At 59.3% G+C, this 18,235-nt stretch overlaps 1 protein-coding gene across 12 annotated transcripts; it reads left to right on the top strand.

Moving 5' to 3' along the window:
- Positions 1-599: 599 nt before the first annotated feature.
- Positions 600-17,734, top strand: CARMIL3 (capping protein regulator and myosin 1 linker 3). Of its 12 annotated transcripts, none has more exons than XM_072837969.1 (40): positions 600-755; positions 2,246-2,340; positions 2,675-2,725; positions 2,826-2,885; positions 2,971-3,086; positions 3,302-3,399; positions 3,640-3,710; positions 3,809-3,882; positions 4,119-4,194; positions 4,278-4,366; positions 4,851-4,945; positions 5,172-5,258; positions 5,481-5,590; positions 5,731-5,808; positions 6,374-6,450; positions 6,531-6,635; positions 6,730-6,799; positions 7,287-7,368; positions 7,493-7,589; positions 7,752-7,806; positions 7,887-8,059; positions 8,337-8,405; positions 8,620-8,713; positions 8,803-8,901; positions 9,324-9,452; positions 9,637-9,750; positions 10,197-10,372; positions 11,161-11,248; positions 11,385-11,522; positions 11,802-11,865; positions 12,009-12,217; positions 12,603-12,706; positions 13,411-13,726; positions 14,123-14,251; positions 14,913-14,979; positions 15,094-15,183; positions 16,666-16,784; positions 16,871-17,051; positions 17,222-17,317; positions 17,431-17,734. In XM_072837969.1, the coding sequence occupies exons 1-40, from the start codon at positions 716-718 to the stop codon at positions 17,457-17,459; spliced, it is 4,110 nt and encodes a 1,369-aa protein (XP_072694070.1). In that variant the 5' UTR covers positions 600-715; the 3' UTR covers positions 17,460-17,734. The 12 variants fall into 12 exon arrangements, 9 of the variants coding, with proteins under 9 accessions (XP_072694070.1, XP_072694071.1, XP_072694069.1 ...); XM_072837970.1 differs by having other exon boundaries at positions 17,434-17,734; XM_072837968.1 differs by having other exon boundaries at positions 7,896-8,059; positions 17,207-17,317.
- The last annotated feature ends 501 nt before the right edge of the window (positions 17,735-18,235 follow it).

An 18,235-nucleotide genomic window follows, 5' to 3' on the forward strand; every position in this document is an offset into this window, starting at 1 on the left:
GAGAGGAGGTGGCTCGGGAACTCCCGAGTGATACTCTCGGCCTCACACCTATGGGGCTGGTGCCAAGGGCACTGCAGGAATCCCCACAGCTGGGCAAGTGGGAGGGAGGATGAACATCCCCAGATCTGGCCAGGTCCTCTCCTGGCATCGCCCTCGATCCTGAGTTCCCTTGCGGGTCAGCTTGTAGGAGCTGGACGCGCGTCCCTAGCAGTAAGGCAAAAGGGAGGGGCCTTGCAAGGATGACCCAGGAGGGGTCCCCGGGCCCACAAATAAAAGAAATGGGTTCTGCTCACGGGGCCCAAGGAGTGGATGGCACGGAAAGTGTGAGCCACCCCGTCCCGGAAGCGGCCGGCTCCGGGGGACACGCACGGGGCGTCGCACTCGGGAGCCGACGGGAGGGGTGGGCGCGAGCGCGCGCGGGGTCTCACGCGGCCCGGAGGCGCGGCGCGCATGCTCAGTCCCGCACCTCCCCGGGCGGGGCGGGAGACCCGGGCTTCTAGGCCCGGGAGCGGGGGGAGCGGGGGAGCGGGCGGGAGTGGGGGGGAGGGGGGAGGAGCGCTCGCGCAGCCGCCCCTGACAGGAGCGGGCTCGGCGGCTGCTGCAGCGCTGAGCGCCCGGGCCCTGCCGGAGCCGGGTCTAGCATGTGCCGCGGCTCCCCGGCGGCGGCGGCGGCGGCGGCGGCTCCTCTGCAGCAACGGCGGCAGCAGCGGCCGCCATGGCCAAGCCCGGCGCGGAGCTCACCCGCGAGCTGCAAGGTACGAGGCTGCGGTGGTCTCCGGGACGCCCCGTCCCGGAGCATCCCAGACCCAGTGCGTTCCTCCCCGCGGTGCACCCCTGCCCCGGTGCCTCCTCCCTCCCCGCGCCCCAAGCATTCCGGCTCCAAGGCAGCCCCCGGCCCCTGCACCCTAGCTCGGGGCATCGCAGTCCCCGGAGCATCCTCCACTGCCCGCCTCGCCTCACCCCGTCAGGACCTTCCAGCCCCAGAGCCGCCCGACGCGATCTTCGGTGACAGGTGCAGTCCCCTGGCGCTCCCTGGGGCTGCCTCTCATTGCTCCTGGCCCATCCCTCGGCGAGGCGTCCAGTCTCCCCTCCGGAGAGTCCCCGCTTCCCCGCCGGGCGGGGCCGCGGGCGCTGCCCCTGGTCCTGGCCGCCTCTGGGCTCAGCACCCTCCCTCCTCCCGGCCCCGCCCCGGAACTAGCCCTGAGAGCCCCTCCGGCAGCCCGGCAGCTCCCAGGCCAGTGGGGCAAAGAAGGGAGTCAGGGAAGAGGGCCCCACTGGAGCTGAAACCAAGAGCAGGGTCTCTGCAGCTCCCCTCCCACAACCCCCGTCTTAGCCTGCCCCTTCTCCCTACTTCTACCCACACCTCAAGGTCTCTCCTGTTTGTGAGGTTCTCACACTCAACCCAAACCAGGGCCCGACCCCCAGCACTATCACAGCCCTCACTGCCCCCTGCCCCAGGCGGGAGCCTAGTCTAGCCCACGCAGAAACCAGGACGCTCAAGGGTACTCAAGAGGCATGCTGCGCCGTGGCAATTTCCCATATCTACACACACACATAAACACGAGCATCGGATGTGTGTGTACACACATCTTAACAGAAACTGCACCCCCACCACACAAGCGCATGCACACACACGCACTAGGATATCTGGATGGTTTTACTAGGAAATTTAAACAGTAACTCCTTACCACCACCACCACCACCACCCCTGCCTCCCACCCTCATCCCCAAAGCAGAGCCGTCTTTCACAACTACAAGCATGGCACACTCATTCACCTATCCACCCCTACTAACACCACACACACAGCCTCCCTGGCGTCGTCAGAAGGCAGGCACGCATGCATAGTAAAAGGCAGATGCTCACACCCAGACCACCCAGAATATAGTCAAAGGGACACCCCCACACCCCCACACTGACTCACTATGTATGTGTTGATGGCTGCTGGAGAACATGGGTTGGAAAAATCCTTCACACCCGCCAAAGTGTAAGACACACCCTCCCACAGACAGTGTCACTCAGCAACTGTCCCCTGACTCAGGAACATCAGGAGCCAGAGTTTTCTCCACACCCCCCTTCCTCTCTAATAGGAAGAGAAAAGCCACCCAAGAAGGAAAGCCTCTCTCTCTCTCTCTCTCTCTCTCTCTTTCTTTGTCCTCTCATCTGACCCCACCCCTGGAGAACCCTGGGGAGGTGGGGATGGCCAGGGTAAGGGGAGCTCTGAGCAGGCCCCTCACCCACCCACAGATAGCATCAGGAGGTGCCTAAGCCAAGGGGCTGTGCTCCAACAACATCGGGTGAAGCTGGAAACGAAACCCAAGAAGTTTGAGGATCGAGTTCTGGTGAGGGCACTGCTCTTAGGCTGGGGGCTGGGGGAAGGAGCAGGCTGTGGGAGCATAATCAGGGGCAGCTGGGCTGCTGAGAACAAAAACACCAGGAGGCAGGGGAGACTAGGGATGGTGGGGGTGTGAGGAGACCAAGGCTGTGGAAGGGAGCAGGCCGGACTAGGTGGCTGTCTAGGAGCCCAGGGTGGGGCTGAGAGAGAGGGAGGACCCCTGGAGCAGGGGGCCACTGCTGATAGGAGTTGCACACAGGCTGAGGGGGCTGAAGGTGGACGGGAGGCCTTGGGCCCAGGAACTGCCACTGGCTGCTGACATTCTTTCCCTCTCTCTGAAGGCCCTGACGTCCTGGCGCCTCCACCTCTTCCCTCTGAAGGTCCCAGCCAAGGTGAGTCTGGCTGAGGAGCAGGGGTACCCCTGGACTACTCCTTCCAGAGTTAGGCACCCTAACCTCAAGATGAACATCCCCATGCCCACCCCCTCCACAGGTGGAGAGCTCCTTCAATGTCCTAGAAATCCGCGCCTTCAATACACTCAGTCAGAACCAGGTGAGTAGCAGGACTTGGGCCCTACTCTTGGGCCAGCAGGAGGAAGGATTTGATGTCCAAGGCCTTGGTTCCCTCTTTCCTCCAGATCCTAGTGGAGACGGAGCGTGGCCTGGTGAGCCTGCGGCTGCCATCCGCAGAGAGCGTAGACCAGGTGACGCGACATGTGAGCTCTGCCCTCTCCAAGGTCTGCCCTGGCCCCGGGTAAGTGGCAAAGGAGGAATCTTGCAAAGGATTAGACAACAAGGAGACTTCTCCTTCATTCTCTCCTTCCCCTGGACCTGGGCTCCTGGCACACCGAGGGGAAGAGCCCATATGTCCCCACTCGTGCTTGTTCCCAGGGACCCAGAAGCTATAACAGGAGAAGAACTGAGAGCCTCTTTCCACCCCTCTCTGGGATGGATTTGTTCGTTTTCCAGGTGTCTAATCCGGCGTGGAAATGCTGACACCCCAGAAGGGCCCCGAGACACATCCCCCAACTCTGAGACTTCCACATCTACTACTCATAGCGTCTGCGGTGAGCAGGGACAGACTCGATGGAAGTGGAACCTCAACTACCCTGCCCTTGTCCAGAGTCCCTTGTGCCTGAGGCTTTACCTGCCCCGAGGACTCTGTAGCTCTCAGACCTCAGAGGTTCATGGTGTAGCGGGTACCCAGGACACTGGCCACATACAATGACCTTCACCTTTCCTTGAGCCCCAAGCCTATTCCCCACACCCTTACCCCTCATGGAGCCAGCTCATGTTCTGCCCCACAGGTGGCTTCTCCGAGACCTATGCTGCCCTGTGTGACTACAATGGACTGCACTGCCGGGAGGAGGTGCAATGGGTACGTTGGGCAAGGACCCAGCAGGTGGGCAGGTGGGACCCAGAGGGAGAGGGCAAGGGATAAGGGGAGCAGCTGTGAGCCAGTTCCACCTCCCCAAGGATGTGGACACCATCTATCATGCCGAGGATAACCGGGAGTTCAATCTTTTGGATTTCAGCCACTTGGAAAGCCGGTAAGCGGATGGAGCAGAGACTCAATCCCCCCCTTCCAGCCTCAGCCCAACCCTGGCCCTTCCAGGCTCCCTCTTCTAGTCTTGCCTACAGCTCCAGCTCTATCTCCCCAACCCCACTCCCCCTTTCCCTCTACCCATCTAGACTTTCCCCAGCCCAACTACCCCATCCCTAGATTCTTCTTTCCTGCCCTGGCTACCTGCTCACCACTTGCCTGCCCCCTTCAATCTGCCCACAGAGACTTGGCCCTAATGGTGGCAGCCCTGGCCTACAATCAGTGGTTCACCAAACTCTACTGCAAGGATCTGCGACTGGTAGGGACTAGGAGGGCTGGGAGGAGGGGCTGGAGAGTGGTGTCCTCTCTGGCTCCTGATCAAAAAACCCCCTCTGTCCTTAGGGCTCTGAAGTGCTAGAACAGGTGCTACATACCCTGAGCAAGTCTGGGAGCCTTGAAGAGCTGGTGCTGGACAATGCTGGGCTTAAGACGTGAGGCCAGCCTCCTCCCTGGGCAGTAGTGCCCCAATGATGTAGGCTTAGGGTCACAGAACCTCAGAGCATGATGCGGCCTCCAAGCTATCTCCTCCAGCTCCTCACTTGACAGAAAAGGAGACATAGGCCCCAAAAGGGCACAAAGCAAGTCTGTGGTCAAGCTGGGACTCAGACCCAAGCCTCCTGGCCCCCCAGCTCCAGGGCTTCTCCCAGTATGGTCCATGCCCCATCCCTCTCTTCTGTCAACTACCCAGCAGGGTGGGCTGCTCTAGTCTCAAGGACCCAGAGCTAGGCTTTGTCTTAGTACAACTTCCCAACTTCCCACTTCCTTCAGAGTGATGACAAGCTCCCTGGCAGGGCCCAAGCTGGTCCCCACCTGTGGGGGCCTCTGACCTTTCCAGAGCCATGCAGGCAGGCAGGTGGAAGAAGAGGGGAAGCCCAGGGGCTGGGACAAACAAATCCTTCCTCCCCTTCCCTGAAGGGACTTTGTCCAGAAGCTGGCCGGGGTGTTTGGGGAGAACGGGAGCTGTGTGCTGCATGCCCTCACTCTGTCCCACAACCCCATCGAGGACAAGGGTGAGCCCCAGCCCTGAATCCTACCCCCCACAACACAGACCCCTGTCCTCGCCCAGAGCCCAACGCCGGGCTGAACAGGGGCTCTATGGCCTGATGCCAGCCCTTGCCCCAGTACTACTGTCCTTGACCCCGGGCCTATACCCCCTTCAACCCCTCACCCTGACTCTGCACCCCTGATGCCCACCACCTGCCCCTCACTGGGCCCATTTCTCTCTCCACTCCCCAGGCTTCCTCAGTCTGAGTCAGCAGCTCCTCTGCTTCCCCACTGGCCTCACCAAATTGTGCCTGGCCAAGACTGCCATTTCCCCTCGAGGTACTTGCACCAGGACCCCCGACCTCTGACCTCAGCCCCCCCATCCCACCCTCCCTTAGCATCCTCTGGAGCCTTGAGTCCCGGAGGTGGACCAGCACACTCACACAGTATCGCAGGGATCCAAGGAAGGGAAATGAGCCACATCTCAGGGTGGGGAAGAATTGTGGAGAAGGGGAGAGGTGGGGATGGGGGCCAACCCAGCTCAGTGCCCACTGTGCTCAGGGCTCCAGGCGCTGGGCCAGACCTTCGGGGCCAACCCAGCCTTTGCCAGCTCCCTTCGATACCTGGACCTGAGCAAGAACCCTGGGCTGCTCGCCACAGATGAGGCCAATGTGAGTCCATGGGACATAGCTGAAGCCCTGCAGAAGCATGCTCAGGCTTCAGGACCTGGGAATCTCTGCCCTATAGCTTGGGGGTAGAGGGGCTCTGTCGCCCCTTCCTTCCCTGGCAGCCCCTCTGTCCTTGTTCCCAGGCCCTCTACAGTTTCCTGGCCCAGCCCAATGCTCTGATGCACCTGGACCTGGCAGGGACTGACTGCGCCATTGACTTGGTAAGGGGTCGGAGACAGAAGAGGTGATTTAGGGAGGCTAGGGTGGGTCCCTGCCTCACCACCCTTGCCTTGAGTGGACAGAGCTGGCAGGATGACTCGAAGTTCAGCTGAATTATAAGGCAACGCCAGCTCACACCTCTGGGGTATGCTATCCCGGCCACTGCCCGAGGTCCGACTGGCTGTGCCTGAAAGCCAGCCCTTCCTCTACTCCGCAACTGTGCACCCTGGCATAGGGCTGAGCCCATCAGGAGGAAAGGGCTCTTCCTCTAACTTAAACACAGTGCCTCATGAGCCCCTGGTAGCCCTGGCTTTACACATTCACTACCTGTGAGACTCTCCCCACCCCTGGGGGTCAGGCAGGGAGTAGACCCACTTTCCACAGAGGGGAAAACTGAGGTATTGAGAGGCAAAGTGGGCATTCATAGAAGGGCTCACACAGACCAACTGCTGAGGGTGACGAGGGTGATGAGCCAGGACCTTGAAGGGGAGGGAGGGAGGAGTCCTTGCCAGCCCCTCCCCACACCCCTCTCAGCCCCTGTGACACCCACCATGTCTCTCCCCACAGCTTCTGGGAGCCCTGCTCCACGGGTGCTGCTCCCACCTAACCTACCTCAACCTGGCGCGCAACAGCTGCTCCCACAGGTGGGAGCACGAGGGATGCAGGGAGGGATGGGGTGAGCCACACCTTCCCCCTCCCTTGCTGATCCCAGGAGTCTCTGCAGGAAGGGCAGGGAGGCCCCGCCGGCCTTCAAGCAGTTCTTCAGCAGCGCCTACACACTGAGCCACGTCAACCTGTCTGCCACAAGGCTGCCCCTGGAGGCCCTCAGGTCGGGTGGGTGCAGGGTTGGGGGGCGTCCAAGAGGGAACCATGAGAGAAGAGGGTGAGAGGTAGAGATGGGCCCGCTGACCTTCCTCCCACAGGGCACTGCTCCAGGGCCTCTCCCTCAACACTCACCTCAGTGACCTGCACCTGGACCTCAGCAGCTGTGAGGTGAGCCCCCCTTCCCCCAGCACCACCGCCAGTCCCCCACCCATAACCCCACAGTTCATTTCCCCAACCGTCACCAAACGCTGGCTCTATCTTGCCTCTGTGCTGCACCCCTGCGGCCCTTGGACCCACCACACCTCCATTTTCCTTCTTAGTCGGTAGTTGGCACGCTGTCTTCAGAAGTCATTTTCAGCCACCCATCTCCTCCTCCCTGGAAGCTTTGGAGCGAGAGATACTAGACATTTCCACCAGAGGGCAGGAGCGAGCTATCTCAGAGCAGCCACCTGGAGAGATTTCGGGCTAAAGGGAGACGGGGAGAGAGCCCTGGGGAAGGATCTGGTGTGGAGAAGGGGCCTCCTGATTTGACACCTGAGACCTGGGCTGGCCTTGAGTCCTGGTGTGACTAGTCTCTGAGCATTAAAGGTGCCCTCCCTCCACCCCCACCCCTGCTCTAACCGCCCTCCCAAACCCCCCCACCGTGTCCCTGCAGCTCCGCTCAGCAGGAGCCCAGGCTTTGCAGGAGCAGCTGGGGACTGTCACCTGTGTGGGCAGCCTGGATCTGTCAGACAATGGTGAGTAGGGGCACTTCCCTTCCTGGGAACCAGTGGGGTCAGGGCTGGAGCATGGGGAGAACCCCCAAGGATGCTCCAGTGAGCCTCAGGCCTCAAGGCCAAACTTCTCCCATCTGTTGGCCAGGGTTTGACTCCGACCTCCTGACGCTGGTGCCTGCACTTGGAAAGAACAAGTCCCTCAAGCACCTGTTCCTGGGCAAGAACTTCAACGTCAAGGCCAAGTGAGGCCCCTCCCCATACCCACAGACCCCACTCCATCATCCACCTACCCTTTTGTCTCACTGTGGCCCCTCTGCCCCCTCTCCTGCTCAAGTCACTTCCTGCTCCGCCAGTACCTCGACCCCGGCCCCTCCCCTCCTGCTCTGAGCCCTGACTCCCCACAGGACCCTGGAGGAAATCCTCCATAAGCTGGTGCAACTGATCCAAGAAGAGGATTGTGTGAGTTCCTGGGCCCTGGGAGGGACCCACAGTGGCAGGGGCTACGGGGACCAGGCCCAACCCCACTCTTGCCCACACAGTCCCTGCAGTCACTGTCTGTGGCAGACTCGCGGCTGAAGCTTCGCACCAGCATCCTCATCAATGCACTGGGAAGCAACACCTGCCTAGCCAAGGTAGACCTGAGCGGCAACGGCATGGAGGACATCGGGGCCAAGATGCTGTCCAAGGCCCTGCAGATCAACTCCTCCCTCAGGTGCAGTGCACAGCTGGGCCCCGACCTGGAGCTTTGGTGCCCCCCCACAACACACACGGACACAGACACACACGCACACAGGCGCACACAGGCGCCCTCCCCCCCCTTGCCTGTTGCTCTGTACCCCAGCTTCCAGGACACCCTCAGGCCCAGAACCATCCTGGAGTCAACCACATCACCCAGTAAAGGAGGGAGGACTCCAGAGCAGGCTAATGTGCCTGCCAGAAACAGGGACCCAGAGGGAGGAGCCACCAGCTACTGTTCACTGTCTCCCTAGAACCATCCTATGGGATCGGAACAACACATCTGCCCTGGGCTTTCTGGACATTGCGAGGGCCCTGGAGAGGTGAGCGGACCAGGGCTCTGCCCTGACCCCAGTCCCAGCCTCTCTGGGCCTAGACCAGGCCTGTTAGACCAGCCCTTACCCCAGCTTGCTCAACCTATTTGCACAGAAATGCTAGGAAAGGCCGAGGGTGAGGGAAATGGTCGGCAAGGGGGTGTGGGGAGCAAGGGCCGGTCCCCCCCTCTCCCCCACCCAGCTGTACCACTGTGCCCCACAGCAACCACACACTGCGCTTCATGTCCTTCCCTGTGAGCGACATCTCCCAAGCCTACCGCAGTGCCCCTGAGCGCACCGAGGATGTCTGGCAGAAGGTAGAGGCCTCGGCTGCCGGGTAGAACAGGGAGGGGCAGAGGCCAGCCCATGTCCCAGGCCCTGATCCCTCCTACCTCATCCCCTCCAGATCCAGTGGTGCCTGGTGAGGAACAACCACTCCCAGACGTGCCCCCAGGAGCAGGCCTTCAGGCTGCAGCAGGGCCTAGTGACCAGCAGCGCCGAGCAAGTAAACGTTTCCCTCTGGGACACATGGGGCATGCATGGGGCATGTGGGGCTCAGGTCTGACACGATGGAGCATGCACATGCTTGGGGGCAGGACATGAAAGAGGCATTTTATGGCATCTATAACTGGACTGAGTATGTGGGACAGCAAAAGACAGGACATTGGCAGTATGGCCTCAAACATGAGAGGACGTGTGGGGGGCCCCAGACAAGGAGTGTGCAGGACTGCAGGAGCTCCCCTGGGCATTCAAGGGCATCCCAAGAAGACGAGAAAGCAGACCCTCCAGAGACACCACCACCACCCCATCAATGCCAGCATCAGGAGCACTGCCCCAGGGGACCCAGGAGTGGGGTGCCTGGGGTCCCACCTTAGGAAGATAAGGGTGCAAGTGTCCACCCTGACTCTTCTACTGGCTGTGCTCCAGATGCTGCAGCGGCTGTGCGGCCGAGTGCAAGAGGAGGTTCGGGCACTGAGGTTGTGCCCCCTGGAACCTGTGCAAGATGAGCTGCTTTATGCTCGGGACCTCATCAAGGATGCCAAAAATTCACGGGCGGTGAGCCCTCCATAGCCCCAGCCTCCCTCACAGACCGAGAGCCCAGGAAGGCCAGCCACACTACTCCAGGAGTATCCGGGCCCTGACCCATGCATGCATCTGCTCTCCTCACCCAGGGCCCCCAGGGACATGGTCAGGCCCAATTTTGACACACACACCCCCATGATAATCCCTTCCTCTGCAGCTATTCCCCAGCCTCTACGAGCTGGGCCACGTGCTAGCCAATGATGGGCCTGTACGACAGAGGCTGGAGTCGGTTGCTAGTGAGGTGTCCAAGGCTGTGGACAAAGAGCTGCAGGCAAGTCCTGAGGGAGGAAGCCCAATGTTGACCAAGGGTCAAAGCCAAGGGCTAAGATCAGCATGGGGATATTACTGGGGACAAGAAGGAGACACAGAGTGGAGGCCACCCACACTCCCAGTATGTCAGGCATTGCTGGCAAACAGGGCTTGGATTTTTTTCTGCTATCTTCCACTTTGGCCTCTGAACTCCAATCTCTCCCCTCTGGACTCTGATCCTTGGACTGACTCTCCCCTGTCCATATGGTAGGGTGGAAGGGACACTTGCCAGGATGTGGGGGAGCCTGAGTGTCCCAGGCTCTCCTGGTAACCAGACCTGGAATGTTTGGTGGGCCTTTCAGTCTCACCACAGGGGGCTGGAGAGATAGGCTGGAGGCTCTCCTGGTGTGGTGCCAGCCCTGACCCTGCCCCCCCATGGGGCTCTGGCCTCCCTTCCCCCCATACCAGGTGATCCTGGAGTCGATGGTCAGCCTAACACAGGAGTTATGTCCCGTGGCCATGCGAGTGGCTGAGGGGCACAACAAGATGCTGAGCAATGTGGCCGAGCGCGTCACTGTGCCCCGGAACTTCATCCGAGGGGCGCTGCTGGAGCAGGCAGGACAGGACATTCAGAACAAGCTGGAGTGAGAGGCGGAGGGGGTTGGCACTGGGACGGGGCTGGATTTGGCCCAGAGCACTTAGGGACTTGGGGCCCAGCTATCAGCAATGAATAATGAATGGCACAATCTCCATTACAAGGGATAAATCTTTAACTAACTGCAACCTTGCTATTTAGGGTCTGACTGGTCTTTGCCCTAGAATCTAAGTGCTGAGCCTGGGTTTAGGAGCCTGGCAAGTACACACAGGAGTACACTCACACACACACAGCCACGCACAGACACCAAGATTTATCTCCCAAAACAAAGCACAGCCTCTTCAGAGGCGTGGACAAAATTGAAGGGGGGGGGGGTGCGTGGTTATATTCTGCCCCTTCCAGTTCTTGTTGCCTGCACCCCCGCCAGAGCCCTCATTCTGGGTACCACCCTTCACCAAAGCAGAAGAAAATGATCACACACATACATGAAACGGCCAAGCTCAAGCCAAAAAGTTTCTGGGCTTACAGCAGAGACCAGCAGGGTTTATTCAACACCCCAGTTTACCCAGCTCTGCTTTACTGGAATTCCAGGAGCCTGGCCTGGAGGCCTCTTGCTCCCCTTCAACTCCTCTTTGCCCGCCCTCCTGACCCACACACACCTATGCTGGGGGTCAGTGGGTGGGACGGGGCATGTCTTTATGGAGACATAGGGGAGACCTAAGGTGCCTCTATGGACAGCGAGGCCAGCTGCCCACTCCCCTAGGCATCTGAGGAAGGGTGGGGCCGAGGCCCAGGGGCCTGGAAGGGGTGGCTGAGCAGTCCTACCTGTACCCACAGCGAAGTGAAGCTCTCAGTAGTCACCTACTTGACCAACTCCATAGTGGATGAAATCCTGCAGGAGCTCTACCACTCCCATAAGAGCCTGGTAAGACTTCAGAACCCACCAGGCTCAGGTGCACCCTCCACCCCACATCGTCCCATCTCCCCCAAGCAACCCTTCCCCAAAGCCCTGGGAAGTGGGCAGCTTCCTTGGGAACCTGTTCGTGCCTGTCCCTCCCCAGGCCCGGCACCTGGCCCAGCTAAAGACACTATCAGATCCACCGTTGGGGCCAGGCCAAGGGCAGGATCTGTCCTCCCGGGGCCGAGGCCGGAACCACGACCATGAGGAGACCACAGATGATGAACTTGGGACCAATATTGTGAGTGCCTCCACCCTGCACTCCCCACCCTAAACTAGAAACCTGCAAAACACTGTCCCTTTCCATTTCCCTGGGCTCCCCTCTCCCCGGTCACTGGGCCTGGGTTTCATCCTCCATCCCAATCCAGCCTCGCCCCTTCCCTCATCCCAATCCCTCAGCCACCCAAGGACAACAGGGAGGCAGGAGGGTCTCTAAAGAGTAGGCTTTTCAAGGAATAGCCTTCGGGTGAGGGTCCTGGGACTTGCAATCACTCCCCACCCTTCGTCTCCATTTCTGCAGGACACCATGGCCATCAAAAAGCAGAAACGCTGCCGCAAGATCCGGCCAGTGTCCGCCTTCATTAGTGAGTCCCCAGCCTCAATTCTAATGTCCTCCAGGTTCCTCCACCCTTCCCAGGCCCTGGTCCCTTTCTTTTTAATTCTGTCTCGCCAGCCTGCTTTCTCCCTGTGCCTCCTGCTGGTCCTTCTAAGGCTACTGTGCCCACAGGTGGGAGCCCTCAGGACATGGAAAGCCAGCTGGGGAGCCTGGGGATCCCCCCCGGCTGGTTCTCAGGACTCGGGAGCAGCCAGCCCACAGCCAGTGGCTCCTGGGAGGATCTGTCTGAGCTGCCCACTCACGGCTATAAACTGAGGCATCAAACACAAGGCAGGCCCCGGCCCCCCAGGACCACACCTCCAGGACCCGGTCGGCCCAGTGTGAGTCCCCAAATCCTCCCAAGAGGACCAACTTCACTTAGCAATGCCACAGCCAGAGGTTCTAGCTTTAGGACCCAAATGCCAGAAACATCAGCCTTGGGAGAGCAGGCAGGGGCCGAAGAAGGCCACCAAAGAGAGGATGGGATTATCCAGTTCTCCGAGATAGGAAATCTCTATCTGCCAGACAGCAGCGGTTCCCATCTGGGTGAGGAATAGAGCCAAGAGCCACCAAACTTAGGAAATGCCCCATGTGCACTGAAGTCTCAGTTTCCATGGGACAAACAAGAGGCAAGTCCAAGTCCAAAGAGGAAGGCCCTGAGTGGATGGGGGCAATGGGGAGGACTTCTGCATCCAGATGAGATACCCTCCAGGACTTTCCTCCCAGCAGATGCCAGTGACTGGGACTCGTCAGGAGAATGGGATGGCCACCCGCCTGGATGAGGGGCTGGAGGACTTTTTCAGCCGAAGGGTCATGGATGAAAGCTCCAGGTGTGGCAACTAGATACAGTCCCATTTTCTGCAGGCCCACAGGCCCTGTAGGGCTCCTGTGTCCTCCCAGCAATCACAGGGGCCTCTCCAATAGCAGGTTCCAAAGCCAGTCCCCCTGGAACATTTCCCCACGTTCTCATCCTTCCCCACCCAGCCCTTAACTCTCAGGTTCTCTGATTGTCCTCAGGACAGCTGGAAGGGATGGCCAGGGTGAACCACCACAATGGCATGATGGAGACAGGGGTGGGTGAATGGGGGAACAGCAGGCCCTAAGATGGGATGGCAGTCAGTGGAGAGAGGCCTGGAGGGTATATTCTCCGTCACAGTCCTTCGGACTCCCTAGCATCTGTCCAGAAGAAACAGTCGCCTGGAAAAGCAGAGAGAAGGGTGAGGGGTCAGGGCCAGGGGGTGCCTGGGAGGAAGGAGTTGCTGTGGAGATGGGGGGAAGGAGGCTGCTGGAGGGTTTTTACAGGGAAGTTGAGGACACCATCTCCCCTGAGAACAAAGTGGAAAGGATTACGGGGTAGCAGGAGAGGCTGGATGGGAGAGGGAAGTGGGAGGTTTATTAGACCTAGGCCTACACTAGTGCCAGCACTGCCAGCACCAGCCAAGGGTAGGGGGTGGGGGTGTCCTGATCTGCCCCCGTATTTGGCATTTGCATCTGCCCTCATGGCTTTGTCACTAACTCACCCAACCCTGCCCAGCTACCCCCGGACTCTGCGGACCCTGCGGCCAGGCCTCTCAGAGCCACCGCTGCCTCCACTCCAGAAGAAGAGGCGCAGAGGCCTGTTTCACTTCCGCCGGCCCCGGAGCTTCAAGGGGGACCGGGGCCCAGGGTCCCCCACCACCGGGCTCCTCCTCCCTCCGCCCCCACCCCCACCCCCAACTCAGGAGAGTCCTCCCAGTCCAGATCCCCCCAGCCTCGGCAATAACTCCTCCCCCTGTTGGAGCCCAGAGGAGGAGAGTGGCCCCCTCCCTGGATTTGGGGGGAGCCGAGGGCCTTCCTTCCGCAGGAAGATGGTAAGTGAGGTGAAGTGCTGCATCCTTCCTGGTTGCTGTTCTGCACATAGCCCACCCATGTACCCAACCCAGGTAGTTAATGGGAGAAGACTAGGACTCAGGATTCTCGGGAGCTTTGGTCATCCCGATGGCCCCCTACCCCCCCCCCACCCCAGCCCCACTCCTTGAGCGGCCTAAGCCTGGTGACCCAGAGCATGCTGGGAGTGCTGCATGCAAAGGAGGGCAAAAAAAAAAAAAAAAGGACTCCTCTGAGGAGTCAGAGGAGGGCCAGAGGGCTGGGGCAGGGGAGCCCCCGGGCTGGGCGCTGAGGGGGGAAGGGCCCTCCCTTGCTCCCTTGCTGCCCTTGGAGCCCCTTCTCCATCAGGAACTGCTTGTAAACCCTAGGCCTTGTTCCAGGGCACTGAGGGGGCAGAGCCAGGGGAGGGGGGCCTGGCCCCTGGGACAGCACAGCAGCCAAGGGTCCATGGTGTTGCCCTTCCTGGGTTGGGAAGAGCCAAGGGTTGGAGCTTCGACGGGAAACGAGAGGTGAGGGGGAGCCCAGGCACCCAACCGTTCCTACGGATCCCCCGTCTGCCTTCCCTTCCATGCCAGTCCCTGCTGGGCCAGCAGAGAGAGTGAGTCTGTGGTGTTAGAAGGTGTGAGCCGCAGGTCTGCTCCCGTCAGTCCGCAACCTTGCCTGCCTCGAAAGCCTGGGCAGGTCACCTCCTCCTGGAGCCTCTACCTCCTTGCGAAATGGGCAGTCATAGAAATACTGACTTCTAGAGCTCACTTTCTGAAACTTTGGTGACTTGATTACCACCTTCACAATGGATTTTTACCCTCTCCACCTACCAACCTGTATTACCATTTACACATTTTTCTTTAAATCAACTTACCTTTTTAGCTTTGGTCCTAAGCATTATTTTTTCAAAGCGTGGGCTTCCTGTACTAGTCATGTTTTTTTTTTTCTACCACACATAAAATAAGCAAATAACTATTAAAATAACAGTATGCTCCTTCGTCTAAACCATTTCTTATGCCCCTCGGGTGGTAGGGGTGCCACTTTCAGAGGGAAGAGGGTCCAAGGGTCTAGGGACTGATGCCATGAGAACAGCCTGAGAGGCCAGAACAGAAACCCTCTCCTCACTAACCACAGCCCCAGTGTGGAGGATATTTTTCTTATGACCTGACTCTGCTGTCCTTTCAGGGCCCAGGCCCAGACCTGGAGGGCAGTGTCCAGGCTTGGCAGAAACGGCGCTCTTCAGACGACGCAGGTAAGAACAGTTGCCCTCACTTCCTTTCCTTGACCCCTCTCTCAGGGGCCCCTCCTGATGTGCCTCTCCCCTTCCTCCCTTTCCCCCTTTCCCCATCCCCTCCCCGTGCTCCAGGGCCTGGGGCCTGGAAGCCCCCACCGCCACCCCAAAGCACCAAGCCAAGCTTCAGCGCCATGCGCCGAGCAGAGGCCACATGGCACATAGGTATGGAGCGCCTCTTCTCGGGCAGCGACACTGAAGGCCCAGGGTGTGCCCAAAGAACCAGAACCCACAGCCCCTGTGTTGGGGAATTTACAGCCAGGATGGGGCAGTGAGGATGTCACCACCGTAAACGTGTTTACGGATATTTACAAAGCTACGTGCAAAAGAAAACGAACAAGCCCATCCAAAGCAACGTCCTACAAAACAAGTTCTGTTTGCCAGCCAGGGTTAGCAGATAGGAACAATACTTTGTGGGTGGTTCCAGGGAACTCTGGAGGGCAGGTGCCACCTCTGGCCACCATCAGCAGAGTGGCACTTCTGTAAAGAAGGCCTCTCTCTCTGCACCTCAGGGGGTAATAGGGTGGGCAAGTACCCCACCTCAAACAGGGCAGTCTCCTCCAAAAGTAGCTTGCCACGCTATCCTCAGTTCACTCAGAAACGTGCCTCAAGGAAGGGGCAAAAGGCATGCGTTGGAGATCAGAAACTGGATCTCAATCCCAGCTCAGCCACCACTTCCCAAGTCGACCTTAAGCAAATCATTTACTTTCTGGCTTCAGGACTCTGAAGGAGTAAATAAACTGTGACATGATGCTTTCTTTCTGCAGGAGCATCTTTCACTTAAGGAGCCTCTAAAGGAAACTTGGTCAGCTGGGCATCAACTGAATTGCCCACAGGCCTAGAATATGACCCTCCAACAACATCAACATGGACAAATCTCCCCATAGAAGTAGACACTTGCTCCCCTGCCCCACTCCCATTGCAAGGCTAGGGTACAAGGGTGTGATGCAGAGCCTGTGCTCCTGGCCCGTCCTCCGAGGCCGTCTTTGCCACTTATCCCATCCCACACACAGACCAGTTCAAACACCTAAAGTGAGGCTCCATCCTTCATTTAGAAAACTAAAAGAGTCAGATACTCCACTGTGTACACACCTACCACCAGCACCTTCCAGGTCCCTCTTATACCTCACATATACACAACACAGACAACACCTTCCAGTCAGCATACCCTTGGGTCAGATTGCATAAAGCCACAGAGGCGGCAGGAGGAGGGTGTCAGGACATCTCTCCCCAGGGCTCTCACCATCTAAATCAGACTGGCAGACAGAATCCAGCAAATGCCAGGCTGCAGCCTTGGCAGGGCCCCGGGGCACTGCAGCCCTGAATAGACAGCCATGCCTGTGGACCCAGCGGTCCCTGCACCCTGGCTCTGCTCCAGCAGGAACAGGCCTGGGGACTACTCTTCAAGAGGAACAGCCAGGCCAGAGCACCCATCCTCCAAAGGCAATGGGCTCCAGACAGTCCTGGAGGCCAGGGGCTATGAAAACATGAGAGTGAGGGATACATCCAGGACAGACACACAGGAGCAAATGGGCTTGGGGGCAGGAGTGTGTCCTGGCTTCTAGGGCGTCATGAGGACAGAGAGGGCAGGACGAGCTATGCAAGAATGCCTTTTCCTGCAGCTTCTCCTCTCTTCTCATCCCCCAGCGGAGGAGAGTGCCCCCAACCACAGCTGCCAGAGCCCCAGCCCAGCCTCTCAGGATGGGGAGGAAGAGAAAGATGGGGCCCTCTTCCCAGAGAGGACCATTCCCGCTAGGAATGCCAAGGTGAGGGCCAGCAAGGCAGATGAAAGGGGTCCTTGGATGAGGTGAAAGGACTAACTGACTGACCCAGCATTTTTCTTCTTCTGCAGCTACAGGACCCCCCTTTAGCTCCACGGCCTCCCAAACCAGTGGCTGTGCCTAGGGGCCGCCGCCCCCCTCAGGAGCCTGGGGGCAGGGAGGAGGCTGAAGCTGGGGGTACAGCCCCAGGAATGAATAAGCCCAGGCTGAGGCTGGGCTCCCAGCAGGACCAAGAGGAGCCTGAGGTCCAAGGTCTGCCACCCAGCCAGAGGGGGGGTCGGGTGCCTCAGAGGCCTTACTGCCCACATCAGGACCCCCTCCTGGGCTTGGAATGAGTCATAGCCTGCATAAGTGCCTGGCCTATGAGCTCTACTCTTGTGTCGGGCCTGCCTTGACTGTCATTTCAGGGCCCCCTGATCCAGGCCGCCGGACTGCCCCCCTGAAGCCCAAGAGGACACGGCGGGCACAGTCCTGTGACAAGCTGGAACCTGATAGAAGACAGCCCCCTGACCCCACAGGTGCCAGTAGGGTGGGCAACAGGGCGGTCCCCCTCTGCCTGACGTGGCATACGCCCTGCCGAGAGGCTGGCTCTCCCTGTCCAGGAAACAGGACTCCCTGGATTTGTCCCCAGCAGGAACCAGTGAGCCAGGAACAGACTGACAGCTACTGCAGCACCCTGCCCAGCCCTCCTCTCGACATGTGCCTCACAAGGACTCAGACCCCAACCCTTCCACCCACACCTCCAGGCCCTCTGCCCTCCCATCCCACAGGGGCAGGATGGCAGGATGAGGTGTGGGGACAGGAAGGGAAGGGCCACCTGGAGAGAGGGAGGCAAAGCTTGGGACAGAGCCGTCCTCTCTCCTGGAAGGGCGGATCTGTCCCTCTATCCCCAGGGACTCTCTCCCTCCTTGTATAGAATAAAAAACCAAAATCACTGCCTGCCTCATCTCTGCTGTCTTCCCCCATTCACTGCCACCTCCACCCCCACCATCTGCTCCCCTTTAGTGCACAATGTTTGGTCGCAGTAGGGAAAAGTAAGGAATACCCCACAGGAATGGGAACAGGAGCCCAATAGGAGAGGGATGGACCTGAGAGGTACCAAATGGGAGGGTACTGAGAAGTGCCCCCTGAGTGGGTGGCAGGGGTCACGTGCAGGATCGGGGCTGAGCTGACTGGAGCAGAGACTGAGATGACACAAATGCTGATTTCTCTGTGTGTGTGCCCAGCTCTGGGAGGTGTGGTGGGATCAGAAGACCCCCGTGTACCAGGAGGAGATGGGAGCAGTATACGTGCAAGCCCACATACAGGCAGGCTCACTAATGATGGGATTAAATGTGTTGCATTATCCTAGGGGTGCCATCAGTAGTCAGAAACCTCAACAGTAGAGTGGCCTGAAGGTGAACAGAAGTGCCTATGGCAAGAGACAATCGAATTAT

This window comes from Canis lupus, chromosome 9 (genome assembly GCF_048164855.1).
Source record: "Canis lupus baileyi chromosome 9, mCanLup2.hap1, whole genome shotgun sequence".
Lineage (NCBI taxonomy): Eukaryota > Metazoa > Chordata > Mammalia > Carnivora > Canidae > Canis > Canis lupus.